A 19,977-nucleotide genomic window follows, 5' to 3' on the forward strand; every position below is an offset into this window, starting at 1 on the left:
CATACTGTTAAATACTGACTCTGGATCTTGAGTCCTGTGCTTAATACAAACTGAAAGGCTTGGTAGCATGATGTTGAGATGATGGGGGACAGGTGGGAACAGGAGCATTTTTGAAAGGTAAAAAGTACACCCATCTTTTAATTTCACCCAGTGAAAAATCACATTTGGCAGATGAACTCACACCAATTACATAAAAGGCTATTCAGAAAATCTGGTAATTATTAATTTAATAATTATTACTGGATTTTATTTTCACAGAAAAAAATACATAGAATATTTTCACTGATAATAAAAAGTGGCACAGAATGGACAGAGAAATGACTGTTCCTGTGTAACAGAGTTCCTGTTACACAGGAACCTATCAATATGCTTAACTCGTGACACAACCCCTCCCGCCCCGCCAAGAAGTAGTCTGTATTTTAAGTCCAATACATATAAAATCACAAATGCTTCCATGATAATAATAGTCTTCCAAAATTCACAGCTCATACCAGGAAAAAAGAGTAACTTGCATAATAACCTGTCCAGTGGGAAATGGTCTAGCTTTAAGTTCATTTAAATTGCATCAACCGCTAACAGGGCAACTACTGACAGAAATCAACTGATGATTGTTTAAATGAGTGGTAAAAAAGCTTCATGTTCAGTGAAGGTTACAAGAAAGGAATGTCAGCATTCCCAGCAAGCTTTTCAAAGGAAACTAGAGAAAAACATTTGGTCTTACCAAGCTCATTCATTGCATGCCTATGTTCTTCATCAAATGAAAGTTTCATCAAAACACATACTGCAGGACAGATCTGATGATCAACTGGAGCTGGCACTGATGCAGAAATAGGTAACAGTTAATATTTCCTAGGTGTATTATTTTGTCTAGATTATAAGCTTTCCGAAAAGAATCTAATCTTAAGATAAATGAATTGCTATTTTTTTCATGGTTTGGATTACTGGGAAGATATAAGAACAGACAACTAATTAGGAACACTAATAATAAACGTGTATACACAAAGGCCCAAGATTACATCTATGTACTAGAAATAAGTACACTTGATGCTGAAAAGACTTTTCATGAAAAAGAATTTACAGAGAATTCTGAATGCATCTGTTGGTAAGAAATACGACTTTGAATACAAAAAAATTTATCTAATTAATTTGGAAAAATAATAAACTTAGTGACAAATCAATAAATTCAAAATTTCGGGAGGCATTAAATAATACAACACCTGAGGTGAAGCTGTTTCCTTGGGTCTCTTCTTCATGTCCTTATGAATGGTTAATTAAATCCTTTGTTTCATAACTGAGAACTATTAAAGTTCATAATTTCATAACTAGACTGTCTAAAGCACAAATTGTACTCGTACAACCTATTCAGAACCCCACTTCTGCTAAATGATTCTTGCACTAAACTCCAACATCCATGACAGAGCCCACTGATTTCAGTAGTATTACTGGCATAGAGGTCTACAGCATATATTTAAAAAATGGCAACTCTAAACCTCCCTTTATTCAGAAAAAGTGGTTAGGTAATCCAGAAGGGTGGGTTTTTTGTTGTTTTGTTGTTGTTGTTTTTTTAAACAGCTGTTCTCTGAGAAAATGCCAATTCACTTAAATTGTCACTTCTCTGGTAGTTTAATACCAACATATTTCTTATGTACAACATTTTAGATAATAGTTTACATTATTATGGACAGACTAGGATGAGATTGTTTAAGTTGTTCCCTCTCCTAAGGGAAATGTATATATCCTGAATGAAGAGCAATTTGGAATTATTTATTTATTTAGACACATTTTAATGGGTAATGAAATGTAAAATAGCAATGAGTGTAAAATTTAATATTAACTTCTGGATTATAAATATAAAACCCTAAAATCGTGTCTGGAAACCATACCAAAGCCTATGATTTAAAGACCAAATTTATAAACGGGATGTCATATCTGTAATAGATACTATTTCCGAATACTACCTCAACTTAAAGTATACACCTATTTATTTAAAAGAAACCTAAATGTATTCAACAAAAAAATCAGATTAAAGGCGATTTTTTTTGTAAACTCACTGTTTTCAAAGTATCTTTTAAACATTGGTATACAGTTCACAGAACTTACTTGGGTTTTTGTCTTGGTCCATGCCTTGTTCATGCGCCTCCTGCCATTCCCAACATGTTTCACAGTAAGCACGGATTTGCTCCAAAAGATGGAGCACGCGGATTTCCCGTCTGCCTCGCTTATCATCAGGCTGGGAGTGAATGATGTTATGCAGTGCGGCACTGGCTCTGGCACGGGCCTCTTTACTACCACGAGAGTTTCCTAACAACACAGAGTCTTTATCGTTGCCATGTAAAAGCTGGATGAGGAGGGGAAGACATCCAGACTGACGCATGGCTATGCAGCTGTCTTGGGAGCTAGACATTGCTAGCAAAGTTCGCGACATGTCATCCTTATCATGAGTACCAAGCATTGACAACAATGAATACACCATTTCCACCTGCAGGTCAAATGATTTTAAAAATACAGTTACATTTAAAAATACATATTAAACTTGATTAAAATGAAGTTCTGAATGGTACGCACGAACAAAAAAGAAAATGTATTTATATAACGGTGCCAGAATTTGTATCACTTAGAAATAATTGAATAAGTACTATCAGCTCTTACCCTTTACAATGTTAATAAATCTCACTTAGTGGTTAAATGGTTGGAGTAACTGGGTGGTAACTATATTAATTTACAAGACTAATCATGAAGACTTCTAGCTTTCCATTGTACAAAGGGCTAAAGAAACATACTGATGAAAGTGCTTTAGTGTGGAAATGCTAGAATATATTTAAAATGAATTTTATCTCAAAAAGTATGCTCTGTATAAATCACACTTTCAGTTAAAGATGTTCTTCAGTGAAAAATTGATATGTGGAATTAATACAGTCATCCCAGACAAAGGATAAGATTGATTACATTAATTTTTAATTTACATGGAACTAAAAATATCTTACATACACACACACAAAAAAATTCCTTTAAAACTATTTCAATTAACCAATCATTCTTTTTTTAGGATACACAACTTGCATATGGGCCAGATTATTTACAGCTAACGCAAAACTGACTAGGTCAGTTAAGGTTTCTTCAAGTTTACATGGATAAAAGAAGTGGAACAAACAAATGCTCATTTAATATATACAATATAAAGTACTAAGCATTTGTCAAACTAAATCAATCCACTAGAAAACCAGCATTACACATTAAACTCAATTCAATTGAGTTTACTCAATCAAAACTCAAATTTCAATTCAAAAATAGCAATTTTTGAGGGTTTCCCTTGGCTGTCATATAATACAGCAGCCAATGCACTTTCAGGGTTGTCTTTACCATTCCATTTTCTTCAGTAACTTTAGATTGAGAAATGTATTTGGTTCTTTTAATGAACTTGTAATAGAAACAATATGACGTACAAGATAACATTAGATACTATCTAGATACCCAAAGCTCCTAAAGCCAACAAAAACAGTAATGTTGCAACACACAGCACAGCATATAGAAACTATCAAGTAGCAGTGGGTGTGTTTCTTTAGAATACACCAACTCAGCAAGAAATGAGAAAGAGCTTCCTAATAACAACTACATTTTTGCACTGGTTACCAGATCAATAAACGATTTGATTTTGTTTCTTCAGAGACAACTCTTATGCCTCTGAAGGTGAGTTACAGAAAAATTGGATGGCAGTGGGTAGAATAAGCAGCAAGTCCATTAAAATGTATTTTTCTAAACATTGTACAATTTCTGAAACAATGCAAATCATAAAATTTGTAAAATTGTATGATGACATGCAAAATCCACTGAAATAGTCTTGGAACCAAATTTATGACAGTCTAGCATCCCAGTTTGGAGATCCTGACATCCTAGCCTGGAAAAATCCAATAGTATATTAAGACAATCCACTTGGATTCTTGAAAGGGAGGGAATTTAATCTCCTTTATGCATGCCTCTTGACAGACATTTTAAGCGGCAGCTTTAATCCACAGTAATTTAGATTTGGAAGGTAAATTTTTCTTAGAGAATAAAGCTGTAGAAGCCATGAAAATCTGGCCTCCAGACTTGTGGCACATAGAGTACAGGAAAAGCCGTATTTTATATAGGTATAAAGATATAGGGGTATGTGTGTGTATTCTTTATATACACTACACACAGAGGCATCTCTTTCTGCATCTGTAAATGTAATTCCTCTACTTAAGATCTCAACTGCTTTCCCTTCTTCCCATTTATTAATTTCCATCTTTTCTTACCCTACAGCACACTAAGTTGAACCTATCTATTTGCTTGTTTCCTTCCCCACACAGTCCCTTTCCCCGCACTCAGGGTTCCCCCCTTGTCTGCACCTTTTGGGAATTCTACATTTTGTAATGGAAAGTTGCAAACAGACACTTCAGCTAATGTTACCTCCATTTGGTGCATGCATACGGTGCAGAGCAGAAATTACAACATTATAACACTGTTTTAAGGCCAAAAGTAACTTAATACTTTGTCAAGCTAATACGCCTTGCTTCCCAGGAGACTGGGCTCAGCACCATGATAATATATCTAGCTGCTGATGCCAGAGGTAGTATAAACTCCAGTGGTTCAGGAACTCAACTGTGTTACAGATTTGCCCTTTTTTCCTCTCTTTTCATGCTGCTCATATATTTTGAGCACACTCCCTACTGTGTATCAAGCTTCATCTCTAACTTTTCGGTAACTTTGGTATATACTGCAAGTATGTAAAAGGTTGCTTCAAAAGCCAAAAAGTGTATCCTATTTCCACTGACAACAGGGAAAGTGTAGCTAAGGAGATTTAGGTTAGACATTTAAATTTAACAGGAGAAAGACTGAAAAATTGACGGAGACTGCTTATCATCAGTTTTTACTAATAGGTTAGATAGCTGTCATATGCTACTTTTGATAGAATTAATGCTTTACTGGGGAGCAGAGATGTATTAAATGACCTCCTCAATGTCCTTTCACTTTTCCTATTTTCTAAGAACATTCCATTAAATTTTTTTGGTTACAGTGACCAATTTGTTTTTTTGTCTATTATTCGATGTCATATATTCTGAATTATTATAGAGAGAATGAACAGACATTTATCACCATGAGGGGCTTACATAACATTTATTATTATTATTATTATTATTATTATTACTTCATAGCAATGGCATCTGTTTTGAGGATTCAGACTTTGGAAAAGCATTCCAAGGACTACTCTTGAAAGGGCTAGTTTTCACAATGGATTATACATCAACATCACAAGTAACGTGTAATTCTTGCAAGCAAATTTTCCTTGTTGCAATAATTCTGTTAACCACCAGCAACCAAAAGACAAAAAGGATTTCTGTGCATATATTTTAAAAATTGAAAAAATATTTAAAATTTTTAATTCCATAAATTTAGTGTGTGTGGACAGAGCATTCAGCTAATATTAGTACTACTGGCAAAAAAAGTGAGGTTATTGTATTAGTAGAAATGTAACATTAGCGACCTGTGGCTTGTAATCTTCGGTTACCTTGGTACCCAGATGACTTGTCAGTCTGCGAGGAACAGAGTAGCTGTTACTAGAGCTCATAACACTGGCTGTCTCATGGTCCATTCGAGCAGCAGAACCCTACCAATTTAAACAACAATTCAGTATAAGACAGAGTCTAACGAGAACAACAACTATTGCTGGATTCAGTTTCAGTACTGGATAACAGAATCATATTTATAATGATGAATGGATAGCATGTATTTTGGTTAAGATAGCTATCTCTTACCATCCCCCAACACAATCTAGATGTTATGGTTAAACTGGTTTTATTATCCATTTTCCCTAAATTCAGTATCAGAAGAGTGATATTTTTCAATGGGAGTCTTTTCTAATTACTTATTTCACCAAGAAAAAGAGGACTTGGCAAAAAACTGATTTAGGTTTTTTTACAGAGAGAAAAAAGCAGCTTCTAGTTTTACTTCTTGACAAGAAGTAACCCTACTTGAATTTGTCCATATCAAAAGCAAACTACAGGTGGGTGAATCTGTTTTATTTTTAATTAAAAGCTATAAAGTAATGCTGACACTATCTGCTGTAATTTCTCTAGAAGCTATTGGAGGTAGCATGCTCCTACCAACCTGCTATAGCACACTCCTACCCACCTACCTACTAAACCCAAGGCCGAGCTATAAGCATCTTTGCTTTTTTAAACCATTTTGTGTACTTACTTTTTTTCCTTATTTTTTTCCTCCATCTTTTAACCTCTCTCTCTCTCTTTTTTTCTTTTTTTTGTGAAGTTCTTTCCTTTTCTCTGCTTCCCATCTGTGAACTTTTCCTTACTATATTCCCTCCCTCACAAGACGACTCCATTCAATTTGAGGCACTTAAAAATACATTTGAAGAGTGAGCACTGTAATGGAATATTGTTGGGTTTGTTTCAGTGCTCTGCTGGGGCAACTTGCTTCTTGTCTTCCAGCTGAGTTGAGTGCCTTACGATCCTGAAGTCTGCCCTGTTGTCCTGAGCCTGCTCTCTGCTTGTGCTGACTTTTTCCTGTACCAGCTCTAACAGGGAGAAGGCAATTTCCAAGAGATCCTGATCCTTTTACATACATCCAGGTAAATATGCTACCTATGGTGATCAAAACAGGTGCTAATATAATAAATGTTTATCTAGAAGCATATGTTTGTCCTCTCAACATAGCATCCCAAATAAAAAATAAACTCCAGAAATTGACAGATTACTTCATATTCTGTTTTTAAAATATCGCTAATTGTGAAGGAGTCACAGAAGCAAACTCCTGCAAAAATCATAAATATTACTGGACCATATCAGTGGCATTTAAAAAGTCATGGGCAAAATAATGTAAACTATTTTAAAGAGACAGGTCTTTTAATTTGCTGATTTGTAATTTGCCTAAAATACAAGTCAATTATGAAACTAAAAGCAATTAGTAGCTTATTGGCTATGGAACCAGGGCAAAATTTTTAAAGGGAGTGCCTACATACCTAATTTAGAAAACCTGAGCACATAAGTTGAAATCAGTGATAGGAACTGTAAATGCTCAGTCACTTTTAGCATCAAAACATTGTTTTACTGAGGTAGTCACCAATCCTTTGTTGATCCAGTAAAAAAGCTAAAAAACTATTCATGAAGTATTAGCTTAATTTACAAAACAACATTGTCAAGCTATTTGGACCACTGAATATGGTTTTTTTCAATAAAAATATATATCAAATTGAAAAACTATATAAAAGATACTATGGAATAACTTCTCTGATTTTTTAGTGGCACCAGAAACAACAATGAATATTTCTTCTCACAGTATGTGCTGTTCATGCATTTCAACATTCTACGTTTGAAGTCGAAAGAGACTATAAATAAAAGGTGGAAATAGCTTCACGTAGAGTTTATCTAGACAGAAAAAAATTCTAGTTATGCTGGAATATGTAAACTGACATCATTATACTCATTTCACTCTCCATGTGAGCCCAGAATATTCCATCTATATTCCAGAATAAGTATTAGCACAGGATGCTGAATAGGTATAACTAGAATGCTTTAAATTCACACATTATTTTATTCTAATATATATTTTCTATATAAACAAACCCTTATTTTCTCTCTTGAGGCTAAAAAAAAATCGAAAAACTTAAAACTTAGAATGAAAACTATATTGGCCTTTCTAAAATATTTCTCTTTAATAACCTGTAGTGCCACAAGTATGGGAAAGAAACACGAGATTTTTACAGTAACTGATATTATCTCGCCCTCAAACAACGTTCAGAGGATTACAGGTTCCATATATGTACATGCCCAAATCCTCCACTGTTAAGTTCAGTATGTTCATTTTATCCAATCAGGTAAAAAAAGATGCAAGCGTGGAGAATTAGCTATTACAGTCCAGCATAATATAGACGGAAATAGCATACTTCTCCAATTTTTTCCCCCCAAACTGTATCAACATTGATCCAGATAACTATTTCCTTCAGCGCCATCATTCGGCCTTACTACTTGGAGGATGCCAGGAGGCCCAAATGAAATGTAATTATCTTTCTTACTGGCTCCTAAAGACTGATCTGAAAGAACTAGTATTAGGGATGTGTAGCCATTCATCTGAGAAACTGAAAAGCAACAAGGAGATGTAACATGGACCCTTCTTGTGTAGATCCTTCTCTTTCCAAAGCTTCTGCTATCCTACTCCATTTCTTCTTTTATACTTTCCTGTCTTTCACTGTTAAGATGACACAGAAAAGGACATGACTGAATCCTGAAAACTCATCTTCAATTGGCAAATTTTCAATTAACATTGTTCATATGACTACAAAACCAATTAGATGCAGATTATTCAGTTAAAACTTTCTACACTCCACTTAACACTGATTGCTCAAAAAATTCAAAATATATTGAGCTGGTTTATCAGAAATAAATGCTATGCCCAATCCATTAAGCCTACTCTCTCTGGACTTGCACTAAAAGTGAATAATCCCCAGATGTCTCCTAGCACACAGATTCAGAGCCCTGGATCTATCAACCTCCAGGAGAAAAGAATACGAATATTTTAAACATTTTTATGATGCAAAGTTCAAAACTGCTTAAATCCTAAACATAAAACTGCAAATGAATGAATGAATCCTCCACTTGCTTAAGTCTGCCAAGACATATGACAATCCCTTTTTCCACATAAAATATCTGTTGTCCAAAATAACTCCTGATTCACACAGTGAAGAAAGAAAATACAGCCACAGTACATCAATTATTTAAATACATTATGCTTTCAACCCCAAAGCAGTGCTGAACTATTTTTTTTCCCAAACAATAAAGCTGTCATAAGAATTAGAGTGAGAGCCTCAAGCAATTGCTCAGATTGCGACAACAGAGGGAACTTAATTCCAAATGGTGATGAAATATATTTCAGAAGCAAAATTATGGGCTGTGCTTTATGTTTAATCAAATGAAATATTCAAGCCAAACCGCAATTTATATCCTTTCCGATAAATTTTCCCATATGAGATACTTTCAGAAGGATTTAAATAATTCTGCTTCCCTAAAGTAGCAGAAGTATTTTACATATGAATTCAACTATCAAATTTATAGTGCGAAGTTTTAAGAACCCAAATTACTGATGTGAATATCTCAGCTACAGTTGGAGATTATGAAAGGAATGAACATTACTGCATGGTAAATAAATAAAAGTATTTTTTAGCCAAAAAAAGAAGTCCCAAACTTGGATAAATATTAATTTTAAGAAATAAGTAAAGAAGAATTTAATGCATCCCTCTAAAGTACACCCCTGCTAATATATTTCATTAATAAAGGAACAGCAACGAAAGATTATTTAAAAGCAATTTTATTATCCTTCAGCACACTTTCAGGAGATTCTCTCATTCCTACTACTGTTTCAAATAGCATCTAAAATAGTATTACAAAAATATTAATGATAACCTTACTATTTGGTTCTTTTCTTTTTTAAATCACTGATATTTTAGTGATAATATCCAAAGTGAAATTTTGAAAAATTTCCCATTATTAAATCATACTCCTAATATTACAGTTCACTTAGAATAAAATATATTTTCTGTAGTTATTCTTGCTATCTCCTTTTTAGTATTAGTCTCATTACTCATTTAAACAAAAGGAAACTGCTCCCTGCATTATGGAATGTTTACACTTCCTTCATACTATTAAAATATTTCTTTCTAATAAATTTCAGAAATTTCTCACTTCCAGAAGGAATGAAGAAAAATGTCAATCTTTTAAAAACAAACAGGTATAAAACCACAATAAGATATAAACCAAAGTGTAAGCATTGTACATTTCAAGCATGTAATTATACTTTAATTACATATATCAATAAACAAAATAATTGATTTACCTGACCAGTACCAGTAGTTGCCATGCTGATTTCTGCTGCTCCTTGACCTTCATTCTGCCTCTCTGTATCATGTGAGCCTGTATCATGCTTGCTTTGAGGTGCCCTCTGTTAATACAAGAGTTTATGAAATTATATACAGAAATGAAGTGCACATTACCATCTAAAGCTCTCTGAACTCTAAATGCATCAATGCTGTATCTTCACAAAGCCATGGAACAGTGCTTTCTTTTTCATAACCCTTAGCCTCAATAATTAACAGCTGAGGCTGAGTGTCTTAGAAAAATTGCAAGATGAAAGTGAAGCACGTCCTCGGAGGATTATAGCCCTGCAAGACAAAGGATTTGCAGGGAGACACAGCAACACCCTTCTCCACCAGCTGTGCTTACATCGCTATCAGAAATGTAACAGAATTGGAGCAAACAACTGTCTTCTCTGCAATGTCACATGATCTACGCATTTACTGGAGACTAAGGCTAGCACTGTTAAATTAAGCTTCACATTCAAACACAAACACTTCCCAGGTGAACAGAAGGATACACACACAGCAAGAATCGTTTTAATGGCAAACAGTGCAGGAGTAACCACTTTACCACAAATAAAATTTAAACAATCTGCTATCGATCAACCTAATCATATTTTCAAAATGAATGCAAATGATGCAGCAACCTGGTACAGGCACATTGCAGGTCCTGAAGGAGATCCAATTTTCTATACAACCCCATGAAACCTAAACTGTCGTCACCACCGCCCAGATCAAAAAGGGAGCACAAAAAAGGAGAGAGTTAATTCCCTGACAACCGAAGCAAAACTCCTCCCCCACATTCTCTGTCCCTCTCTGCCCATTCACATTGGTTTTCTGTTTACTACGTGCTATTTACAAAAGCAGCAGCTTCCCATTCACAAGCCCTTCCCCAAATACACCAGTGCAAAAACCAGTCAACACAACACCCCAATTCATTTATAACTACAAAGCAATTCTTGCCAGATACCATCAGGGCTCATCTCCCCTTAAACGCGTGTGTGCACTCACAACATGTACAAACACACACACGCTTTCCTCCCACATGAGTCATCAGCAGGGCTTGAATGGGAAACCTTCGGGTTCACAGCAAAGATTTTTACACTTTAGCTACTGGAATCATTTGAAGTGAGAAGGGCAAGCTCTTCTCTGTGCAGACCGATCCAAAGGAGCTAACAACAACACGCAGCCAGCAGGTAACTGGTATTTATTGAAGCTGATTGTTTTTTATATACACACACACATATGAATAAAAAGATATAATATATATATATATATATCACTTATTTTTATTGTAAATACATTTGTATTGTAAATAAATTCATATTCATCTCTGACAGACTGTGGATTAGTGGTTATAAAGCCAGGATAACCACAACAGGGATGCCCCCTCTGTGCATCATCTTTTAACACTGCAGGCAGGACCTGTGGATGATAATAGGCACGCTACCAACTGCACCAGCTAAAGAACCACAGCATGTAAACTACAGCCCATGCCGTTATGTCTACATGTGGTACAGCAGCTAGAAATCAGCACGCAGGTCCACTGTGCTAAACAGGACCATGCACTCTGGGACGCGATTTCTGAAGAACTGTGAAGCAAAGTGAATTCTGCTATTGGAGCAGCCGGTTTCTTGTGTGCCTCGTCTGCGGCAGCCTTAAGGAAGCTCTCATTAAATTGTCCATGAAATGGATAAACAACAAAATCTCATTTATGCAACACGTGATGGCTGTAAAGTGCACGAGAAATATTAACACTGATTTCTGAAAAGCCTCCACTTGAGCTTACAGTCTCTGAGCCATGTATACAGTTCATACTTTAGTATAGCTTTTCTTCTAAGAAAGGTCATTCTATTTTTTTTTCTCCTGAATTTGCCCCTTGAAAGCTCCAGGCTAGATGCAGGCAGGAAAACTGTTTCTCATGATTTATCTGCAAGGTCTTGGTAAAACTGAAATACTGCAAAGCTTAATACAATTTCCCTTTCTCTCTGCTTTCTGAAGAAACCTCCTCTGCAGCTGGTAAATTTAAACTACAAGAGTGCTCATTCTCAGGAGGCATTAGCTGGGTTTAGAGGCCTCTGTCATTTCTGAATACTGGTATCATACTACGAAAGTAACTTGAAGTTTTGAAGTTACTGAGTATGCCTGTTCACTTCTGTAGCAAAATGCTGAAAGGCTGCAAGTTCCTATTACAGGAAGATAGAGAGGCTCCCTCCATCTTGTAACTATACTCTAAATGCTTCTCAAATGAACAGTAACTATCACTCGTCAATTATTAATTTCTCTGTATTTACTAGCAGAAAAAAGACAAATCTCTGGGTAATTTGGGAAGTTTGTAATAATAGCAGGCCTTGATCCTTATTGCTAAGATAACCTATTACAGATAATTTTACTGAGTGCTTTGAAAAAATGACTTGCAAAAATAGTCCCTTGTGTAGTTATTAGGAATAATGACTTTTCTAGGCATAAGACACTAATTCTTTCACAATACTCATCTATCCCATTAATTGCTGTGTATTAAAAACTACAGATATATTATTATTTTCTAAATACCAAAAAAATATTTATTTTATCACAACTGCATAGTGGATCCAAAAATTATATATACACTTGTATATGTAAGAATGTAAAACCAAGAACAACGCAAACAACAAAGCCAAGAAACCAGAAGATTGAAACTATTTTATTACAATTTAATTATAAAGGGGAAAAAAAAAAATCTAGCGAGTCAAACCCTTAATGGAACTCCTAACCATCATGGTGCATTATAAAAATAGTTTAGAGCTTGCTGAGCATAGTGTCTGCACAAAATAAAACCTTTACCTTTTATCTACAGTACCATTGTTTAATGGAAACACTTCATATATTTCAAATGACAGATATTATGATAGAAGGACCTGTGCCACTATAACAAATTAAAAACACCATATGAAATACTTGCAAAGAAATTGCTTTTTTTTCTTTTAAAGGCAATACTCAGATTTGTACCTGACAGCTGACATTCTATTTTTGGAGGGTCTAACTCGAAAGCGGATTACAAACCTGAAAATCTCACGAAATATATAACAGAAGTCTCATGAAACTGGAAGGTAACATCTCTTGCAGGCACATTACCTCAATTTTCTAATTTACAGGCATTACTAACTTTGCCAAACATTAAAAATGTGCTAAAAGGTGAGCTAAAATTTTCTCTGCTGCTTTAATTCCCTAAGTTATTTTCTAGGGTACAGTATTATATTTGGTCACATACTACAACATATATTGCATTTAGATTCTACAGTGACTGGCATCACCACAGGGGACAAGGAAATCAGTAGACAAGCTACAGAATTTATTATTGCTGTTATTAATTCTTTATAGATACAGAGAGAACATTCAAGTTGGGTATCACTATATCAGGCACAGTATAAGAACACAGTAAATGTGTCAGATTTATATTTTTCAGTTATACAGACTTTGAAATTTGACTGCTACTACCTTTTTACTTGCCACCAGGTGATTTCTGTACAGAAGAGCAAGTGCCAGCGACAGGCTGACAAAGCCTGCATTAGATAACTAATGAGTGCTGGAGACTAAGAATCCTAATTTCTTTTTCTGGCTGAAGAACAAAGTTGCCTTCAGACTACATATTTCACAATCAAGTATATTAATTCGAAAAAGGTTTATGGTTAATAGAGCAGACTGCTACTTTGAAAACAAGCTCTAAATAGATGTGACCTACTGCATCTGCTCAATTATGGTAACTTGTGAAAGGAAGGAAAGATATGTAATTTTGCTCAAAATAAGAGTTATGAAGCTTAACTTCATAACAAAACTAGAGATAAAAACTTCTAATTGGCTCTTCCTGACATCTGCCAGATTGCACCTTCCATGTGATTGCTATATTCCTCTGTGACAATTTCTATTTGTACAACATAAAAGTCTGATTAGGAGACTGAAAGCCCAGAGCTATTGTCATTTAATTCAGTTGCTTAAACGCTTAATGCAGCTGTGCAAGTCTGCTAGTCAGATTCTAGGAGACTTATATAAACCAAACTGGGAAACTTATTACTATGAAAGCAAAAGTCACTTCCTCCAAAAATCCAGTCCCTCTTTTAGCACAGAGTGCTGGCAGAATTCAATGAAAAGTTAGGAACTAAGCTGAAGGAAGATGGGAAGAGGCCAGAGAGGAAATACTATCAATTTTCATGATATTTGCATTCTCTAAAATGTTTAGTGACTTTTAAAAGCAACAATCTATGGCACAAATCAAACAAAATCGCAGCTGGATTGGCTAAAGTGTCAAAACACTAGACAACTAAAGTTAGACACTATATTTATTGTTATTTATATTATATTATAGACACTACTGTCAGTTTCCCTTGTAATACCAGATTCCCCCCACCCAGTTCTGGAATTATGCAACCATTTGCTTTCTACAGTGGGAAAATCTACATCGTCTTAATAATTTAAAGTTGCCCTGAACTTTCACAGTAGTTACTTTGGGTGAAGACAAACAGTAAAACATTCAGGTTCAACATACAATTTATAGTTAAGTTACAGGTATAAGAAACAGAATTGAGTTTGCAAGCTGATTTCCACCGTGAGTGCAGTTTTTGCTAGTGGTAGTCGCTACCAGGAACTTTGTCATTTACAGGAAATGTTATCTTGTACTTCTTAACATAGAACCCCATACTTAAACACTAAAAATATGCAAGGTTTCTATAATGAAGTCTGACAGAAACTGTATTCGCCTTTTTTTGTTATCTTCTCTCAAAAGATAAGCAAACCATGAAGCTGTTTATCAGAGATTCATATTTAGAAAGAAAAGTACTACTAATTTATGTAATTATTTGCTAAAACCAAGACTCAGTCTTTATGATAAATTGTACTTGCCTTTTTATTGAAATTACTGATACATCAATATTGATGAAAATACAACAGCAGCACAGAGGATAGTCAAAGTATCCCACCCTCAGTCCACTGGTAACAGAATAACATACTGACAAATTTTATTCCAAAGACAGTGACAGCCTACCTACCTACACTGACTAATTCATGAACAGTGTCATCACTTGCTGATGCAAGTAATCTTGTGGACAGCCTTATTCATTTAAGAAGGTGGGGTTTTTGTTGTTGTTGTTTAAAGATACATGCCCTAGTCAAAAGAAGGCAAGTAACTGATCACTAACCTCTGCTTCAGCTGCTTGTGACTGCAGAAGCTGTCGTATCCGAAGGATGTCCTTCTCTATCTGCTGAATCCTTGCCACCCTCACCTGAAATGAATGTATTTTCATGTTTATTTAAAAGCTCTTTATAGTTACTGTATAGAATGACAATATGAAGAGTTCATTGCAAATATAGCTGGCTACAAAACAGAACTACTGCATTCACGTGGTAATTGCACAAATGGCAATAAAACACAGGCATGGTGGTAAACATTTTCAAAACAGAATGGGTAGTTGGGTTTTTAATATAATTGACATTAATTTGGATATAAGATTAGATTGTCACACAGTAAAAGCTCAGGTATAGAAAAACACTTCAGTAAACTTGCACAATTTTTTCGTTTGTGAAATTGATGTTCTGTGCAGATTTTTAACAAATTATTTCACTTTCACCACGACATTAGAATTCTACTTGCCTTACACAGATTTGGGAGAATTTTATATTTGCAGAGTGCTTTGAAGGTATAAAATGCCGACTGACTTCTTTTACGTTCAGTAATTATGACGCTTTGGTAGATCTGCCTATGCACAGCCTCTGAATATTTTCCGTTCTTAAAAACGTCGAAGAATTTAGAGGGTTAGTAAAAAGAAAACTGCATACTACTTTTCTGGCTTGTCTGGGACTTTATAGATATCTCTGAATTAATTTGAGTCTTTTATAACCATACTGCCACTCGCTTCCCACTGCCATCATTCTGTGGTTGGTAAATGGAACGTTGAAAAGAACAAACTTTACAGGATACATGTACTGAGTGGAAGCTGTACTGAGCACAGGACGCATTATGATTCTGTGAAACAACTGATCACAGTAAGTGATGCCTCCCTGTATCAGCTTGATGATAAATTGGCATTATTTGACTTTAAAATTGGGCAGAAAATATATAGCCCAGTAATATAGCAGGATACAAACTGACCCAGTAATATAGCAGGATACAAACTGAACACTGAACTGATTAAATGCAATTTTCTTGTAAAATAGGTAGGTTAAAAATGGATGCATATTAAAACAAAACAAAACAAACAAAAAGAATCCCGATCGTTTTACCTGAATAACAGTTACAGCACTACACTAAAAAAGGAAAGGCTTTGTGTATCTAGTGGCCACTGCAAGAATTAGCATTATAACTAGCCTTATTTAATATCTTTATAATCTGAAAGTGGAAATAAATTAAACTTAAAAAAAGCTGCAAATGCCAAAGCATACACTTGGAATAGAAACACAATGGAACCTAGAGATTTTAGAAATACGGAAGAAAATATAATCACCAAATAGAACTAATTCTTGAAATACACAGAAAAACATCTTAAACATCAACATTTAGTGGAGATGCAAAATTACGAATACTAATCTATAAACTAGATTTGAATTTGTAAAGCAAAATATCAGAAAAAAGGTCAGTAACATTCTAACAGCATACACAGAGGCCTCACAACAGCATGAGGCAGACAAATAATCCACCTCCCTTCTCTCTTGGATCAGGAAATTCTTAAGTATAAGAAAGATAATAAAAATATATTACTGGGAATAACTGTACATAGGTGAGATGATGCATGACTGACAGAACGCATCTCTTCTTTGTCTTTAAGCACGATTTTGTATTTCACCAAACTGAGTTTCCTTCTATGTAACTAGCAATTTATTTCATAAAGGGATCAAGAGACACCAACAAGTATGTGTACGCATTTCTGTACACCTAAAAGTGGGGAAAGTTTTTTTTTGACAGAAGAAAGAAGGGTAAAGATTACATGATTTGTCCAGTATCAATGATGAAGTCCTCAAAAGGGCCAAAAATTTAATCAACATATCCCAAATTTCAGTTCAGAGATATAAAAATCAGACCGTCCCTTCTTTCTGCTTATTCATTATTTGTATTGCAGAGGACCCAAGGAGTTCAGTTGACCAGGAGGATATTTTGTACCAAATACTCTACAAGCAGGAAAAACAAGAGGTTGGCTATTGCATGAATTTCTTGGGCAACAGCAGGTTATCCACTCTCACAGAATAAATACTATAGATGTTATACATCTATAATGCAGAACTGTCTGCAATGTCAGCCTTTATATAGCTGAATTGTTGTCTTCCTCCAAATTACATTTTACATTGTGTTTGGTATCACAAACGGTCATGGAAGAATGAAAATACAGAGCAAAAGGAAAGCTGAAAAACAAGCAAGTTCACCATACTTGCCAGATGAATGGTTCAGTTTCTACATTTGAACAACTACAGTGGAGTAATACAGAATTTGCTTGTATGTATTTACACATTAAGTTCTACACAGTGTTGGCACCTATCCTTGGTATAATGAAACCTGGGGGAATTGCCAGCCAAATTCAAGAGACGAGCACACGAGGATATAGTTATTTCCTCTTCCTATTTTATAATCTTATGCAAATTACAGTGTCTATTACAATTATACATAGGTGTTATACATATGTATTGGGAATAAAACAGTTGTGATAACTACCAACAGGATGGAAGATTATGGTTTTCTGAATTAATGTATGCCTATGGGTTCCTCCTCCCCCACCCCAAAATTAAAAAAGAATGTAGGGAAGCAGCTACTTTAGGGACACTTTCATAGTGATATAACTATAGTCAAATTGCTTCTTAGAGAGATTTAATTTATTTTCCTGCTTGAATGCACTTAAAATTTGGCCAGCAGCCTACCGTATCCATTTAGCTTACTTTGCCTTCTAGCTGAAGCTTGTTAAAGAACTTGCTCAGAAGTTCTAGTGTCGCTTCAGCAGTACTTTTCTTTTACAAGACAGTAAACCAGGCATACACAGACAGTCCCAACTCCGTTCTGCCCTCATTTGGAACGGGCTGCACACAAGTCGCACAGCTGCATTGGTGCAGGGCAGCTGATAAACCTCAGTAACACAGTCATACAGAGTCCTGACCAGAGCCAGTTACTACCAAGGCAGCTTAAAACAGGCAAGAGTGAACCTGAGTCTGAGCGCTTCTATAGAAAGACCCCTACACAGCCTTTATGTACACACCAGATAGGGTGAGCGCTAGAGTATACATATTTTGCTAAAAAAAAAAATATATATATATATATATATAAATATATATATATAAAAAAATAAAAATATATAACATCATGGACATTTTTCAGAATTTTCTCAAAAATACCCACTAAGTTATTCTGCTTTAAAGCTGCTTTAAGTTTTAATTACAAACAGAATTAATTAGAAATATTACATATGTAGCAAAATTTTGTGTTGAGGTAAATTTACTGAAGAAAATAAAGCCTAAAGATACTATTTGTATTCAAATGACTTACTTCTGTAACACCCTAGGAAAAAGCAGATTATTTCACCAAGTTGGTTACTTAACATCGATGGAAATAGCTGGTAATAAATAATTCAAACTGTCACTCTGCGACTGTGGGGGAATAGTTTTTATAACCAGTCAGCAACTGATAATTGTAATTGTGTGGAACTCAATAAATGAATTCTGATTTATACTTCCAAATATGTGTGACATGATTTGCATACAGAACTATATATATATACACTGATCATGAATGCAAAACAACCCTTGGTTAGAGCAAACAGTTTACCGGCATGGATGTGAATGACATTTTGCTACTATATCTTATTTTCAAATATTATTCCTGGCTAAGGAAACTTAATACTAGCTGAATTTTACTGTAAACTTAAAAGCACGAAGTTAAGAAAAAAAAACCAACACTACACAAACAAAATAAAGCAGTTGCAAATACACATTTGTTTGACGCTAAAATTGTAATAAATTACAGTCAAATAACAATAGAATTCTTTACCTCTCCCAGCTACTCACAAGTCTTCTTTTAAAAAGTAGAGAAAGGCGCTTTTTGTTTGAGTACTGCTTTTCTATGTTTTGATTCACTTTTTTTTTTGCATTTAATGGCTAACTAAATGCTCTAAGGTATCACTGTGTTTGCACACAGTTTAAAGATACATGAATAATTTAATGACACTGGAAAACTTTTTCCATTCCTTTTAATAATGAAAGAAATACTATACCTGTGCTCGCTTCTCCATGTCCTGACAAGTACCTAGTTGTTCTTCCATGGCAGCTCTGATTTGCCTTGCCTCATACTCTAACTGCCTTCTGGTCATATCTGTTTGCAAGGAGAACTGAAATTGAAGTGCAGAGAAAGCATTTTAGCAAATGAAGTTGATGCAAATTATGTACTTCTCTGAACAGAAGCAGAACAATTACTTTTCCCCACAAAACTTCATAAACGAACAAAACATGAATAATAGACCTTTAAAATATGACTACATCCTTAAAAATAAGAACACAATACTGTTCAACCCAAAGGCTACCTGCAAGTTTTGCCAAATGACTAAACACAACATATAAACATTGACACTGTATCATTACAAGCACGGAACATTTGGATGCTAATGTATATCAGCACGCCAACAAAAATTGCTATGTTTTCCATCTAAATTAGTATTGGCAAAAACATTCATAGGCGTCAAGCTACTGCACCTAGTGATGGTGTTCATACTACTGCTATCAATCCTATTTTTAACTATCCTGTTTAAAAAAAAAAAAAAAAGCATAGCTGTTCAATTCATAACCTACAGGGAAAGGTACTCCAACCAATATACTTTGCAAGGCACCGGCAAGGCTGCTTTATAATATTAACATAGATTTTAAAAAATAGGTCTTTACAATTAATGGAGAAAACTAAAAATTAGCAAGAAAGTTGATTTAAGTGCAACTCCCTCAACCTTTATTTTAAAAGATCACAGAAGCATAGAAAAGTCTAGGCTAGCAGTGACTCCTGGACATCACCTGGCCCCACCTTCTGTTGAAAGCTGGGCTTTTGATCAGGTTATCCAGGGCTTTTCAAGCTAAGTTTTGAAGATTTCTAGCACGGCAGATTCCAC

At 34.9% G+C, this 19,977-nt stretch overlaps 1 protein-coding gene across 5 annotated transcripts in view; it reads right to left on the bottom strand.

Annotated features, from left to right (window-relative positions):
* Positions 1–19,977, bottom strand: part of LOC135323425 (adenomatous polyposis coli protein) — a 94,632-nt gene that overhangs the window by 13,745 nt on the left and 60,910 nt on the right. For 4 of the 5 annotated variants that reach the window (XM_064499767.1, XM_064499768.1, XM_064499770.1 and 1 more), the window contains 6 exons: positions 19,099–19,212; positions 15,052–15,135; positions 9,862–9,966; positions 5,504–5,626; positions 2,101–2,479; positions 722–817 (listed from right to left, as the gene is read on the bottom strand). In XM_064499767.1, the coding sequence (XP_064355837.1) occupies positions 722–817; positions 2,101–2,479; positions 5,504–5,626; positions 9,862–9,966; positions 15,052–15,135; positions 19,099–19,212 (901 nt within the window). The remainder of the gene's footprint in view (positions 1–721; positions 818–2,100; positions 2,480–5,503; positions 5,627–9,861; positions 9,967–15,051; positions 15,136–19,098; positions 19,213–19,977) is intronic. The other variant, XM_064499769.1, reaches the window with a different exon arrangement.

Source organism: Dromaius novaehollandiae, chromosome W (assembly GCF_036370855.1).
Source record: "Dromaius novaehollandiae isolate bDroNov1 chromosome W, bDroNov1.hap1, whole genome shotgun sequence".
NCBI classification, from domain to species: Eukaryota; Metazoa; Chordata; class Aves; order Casuariiformes; family Dromaiidae; genus Dromaius; species Dromaius novaehollandiae.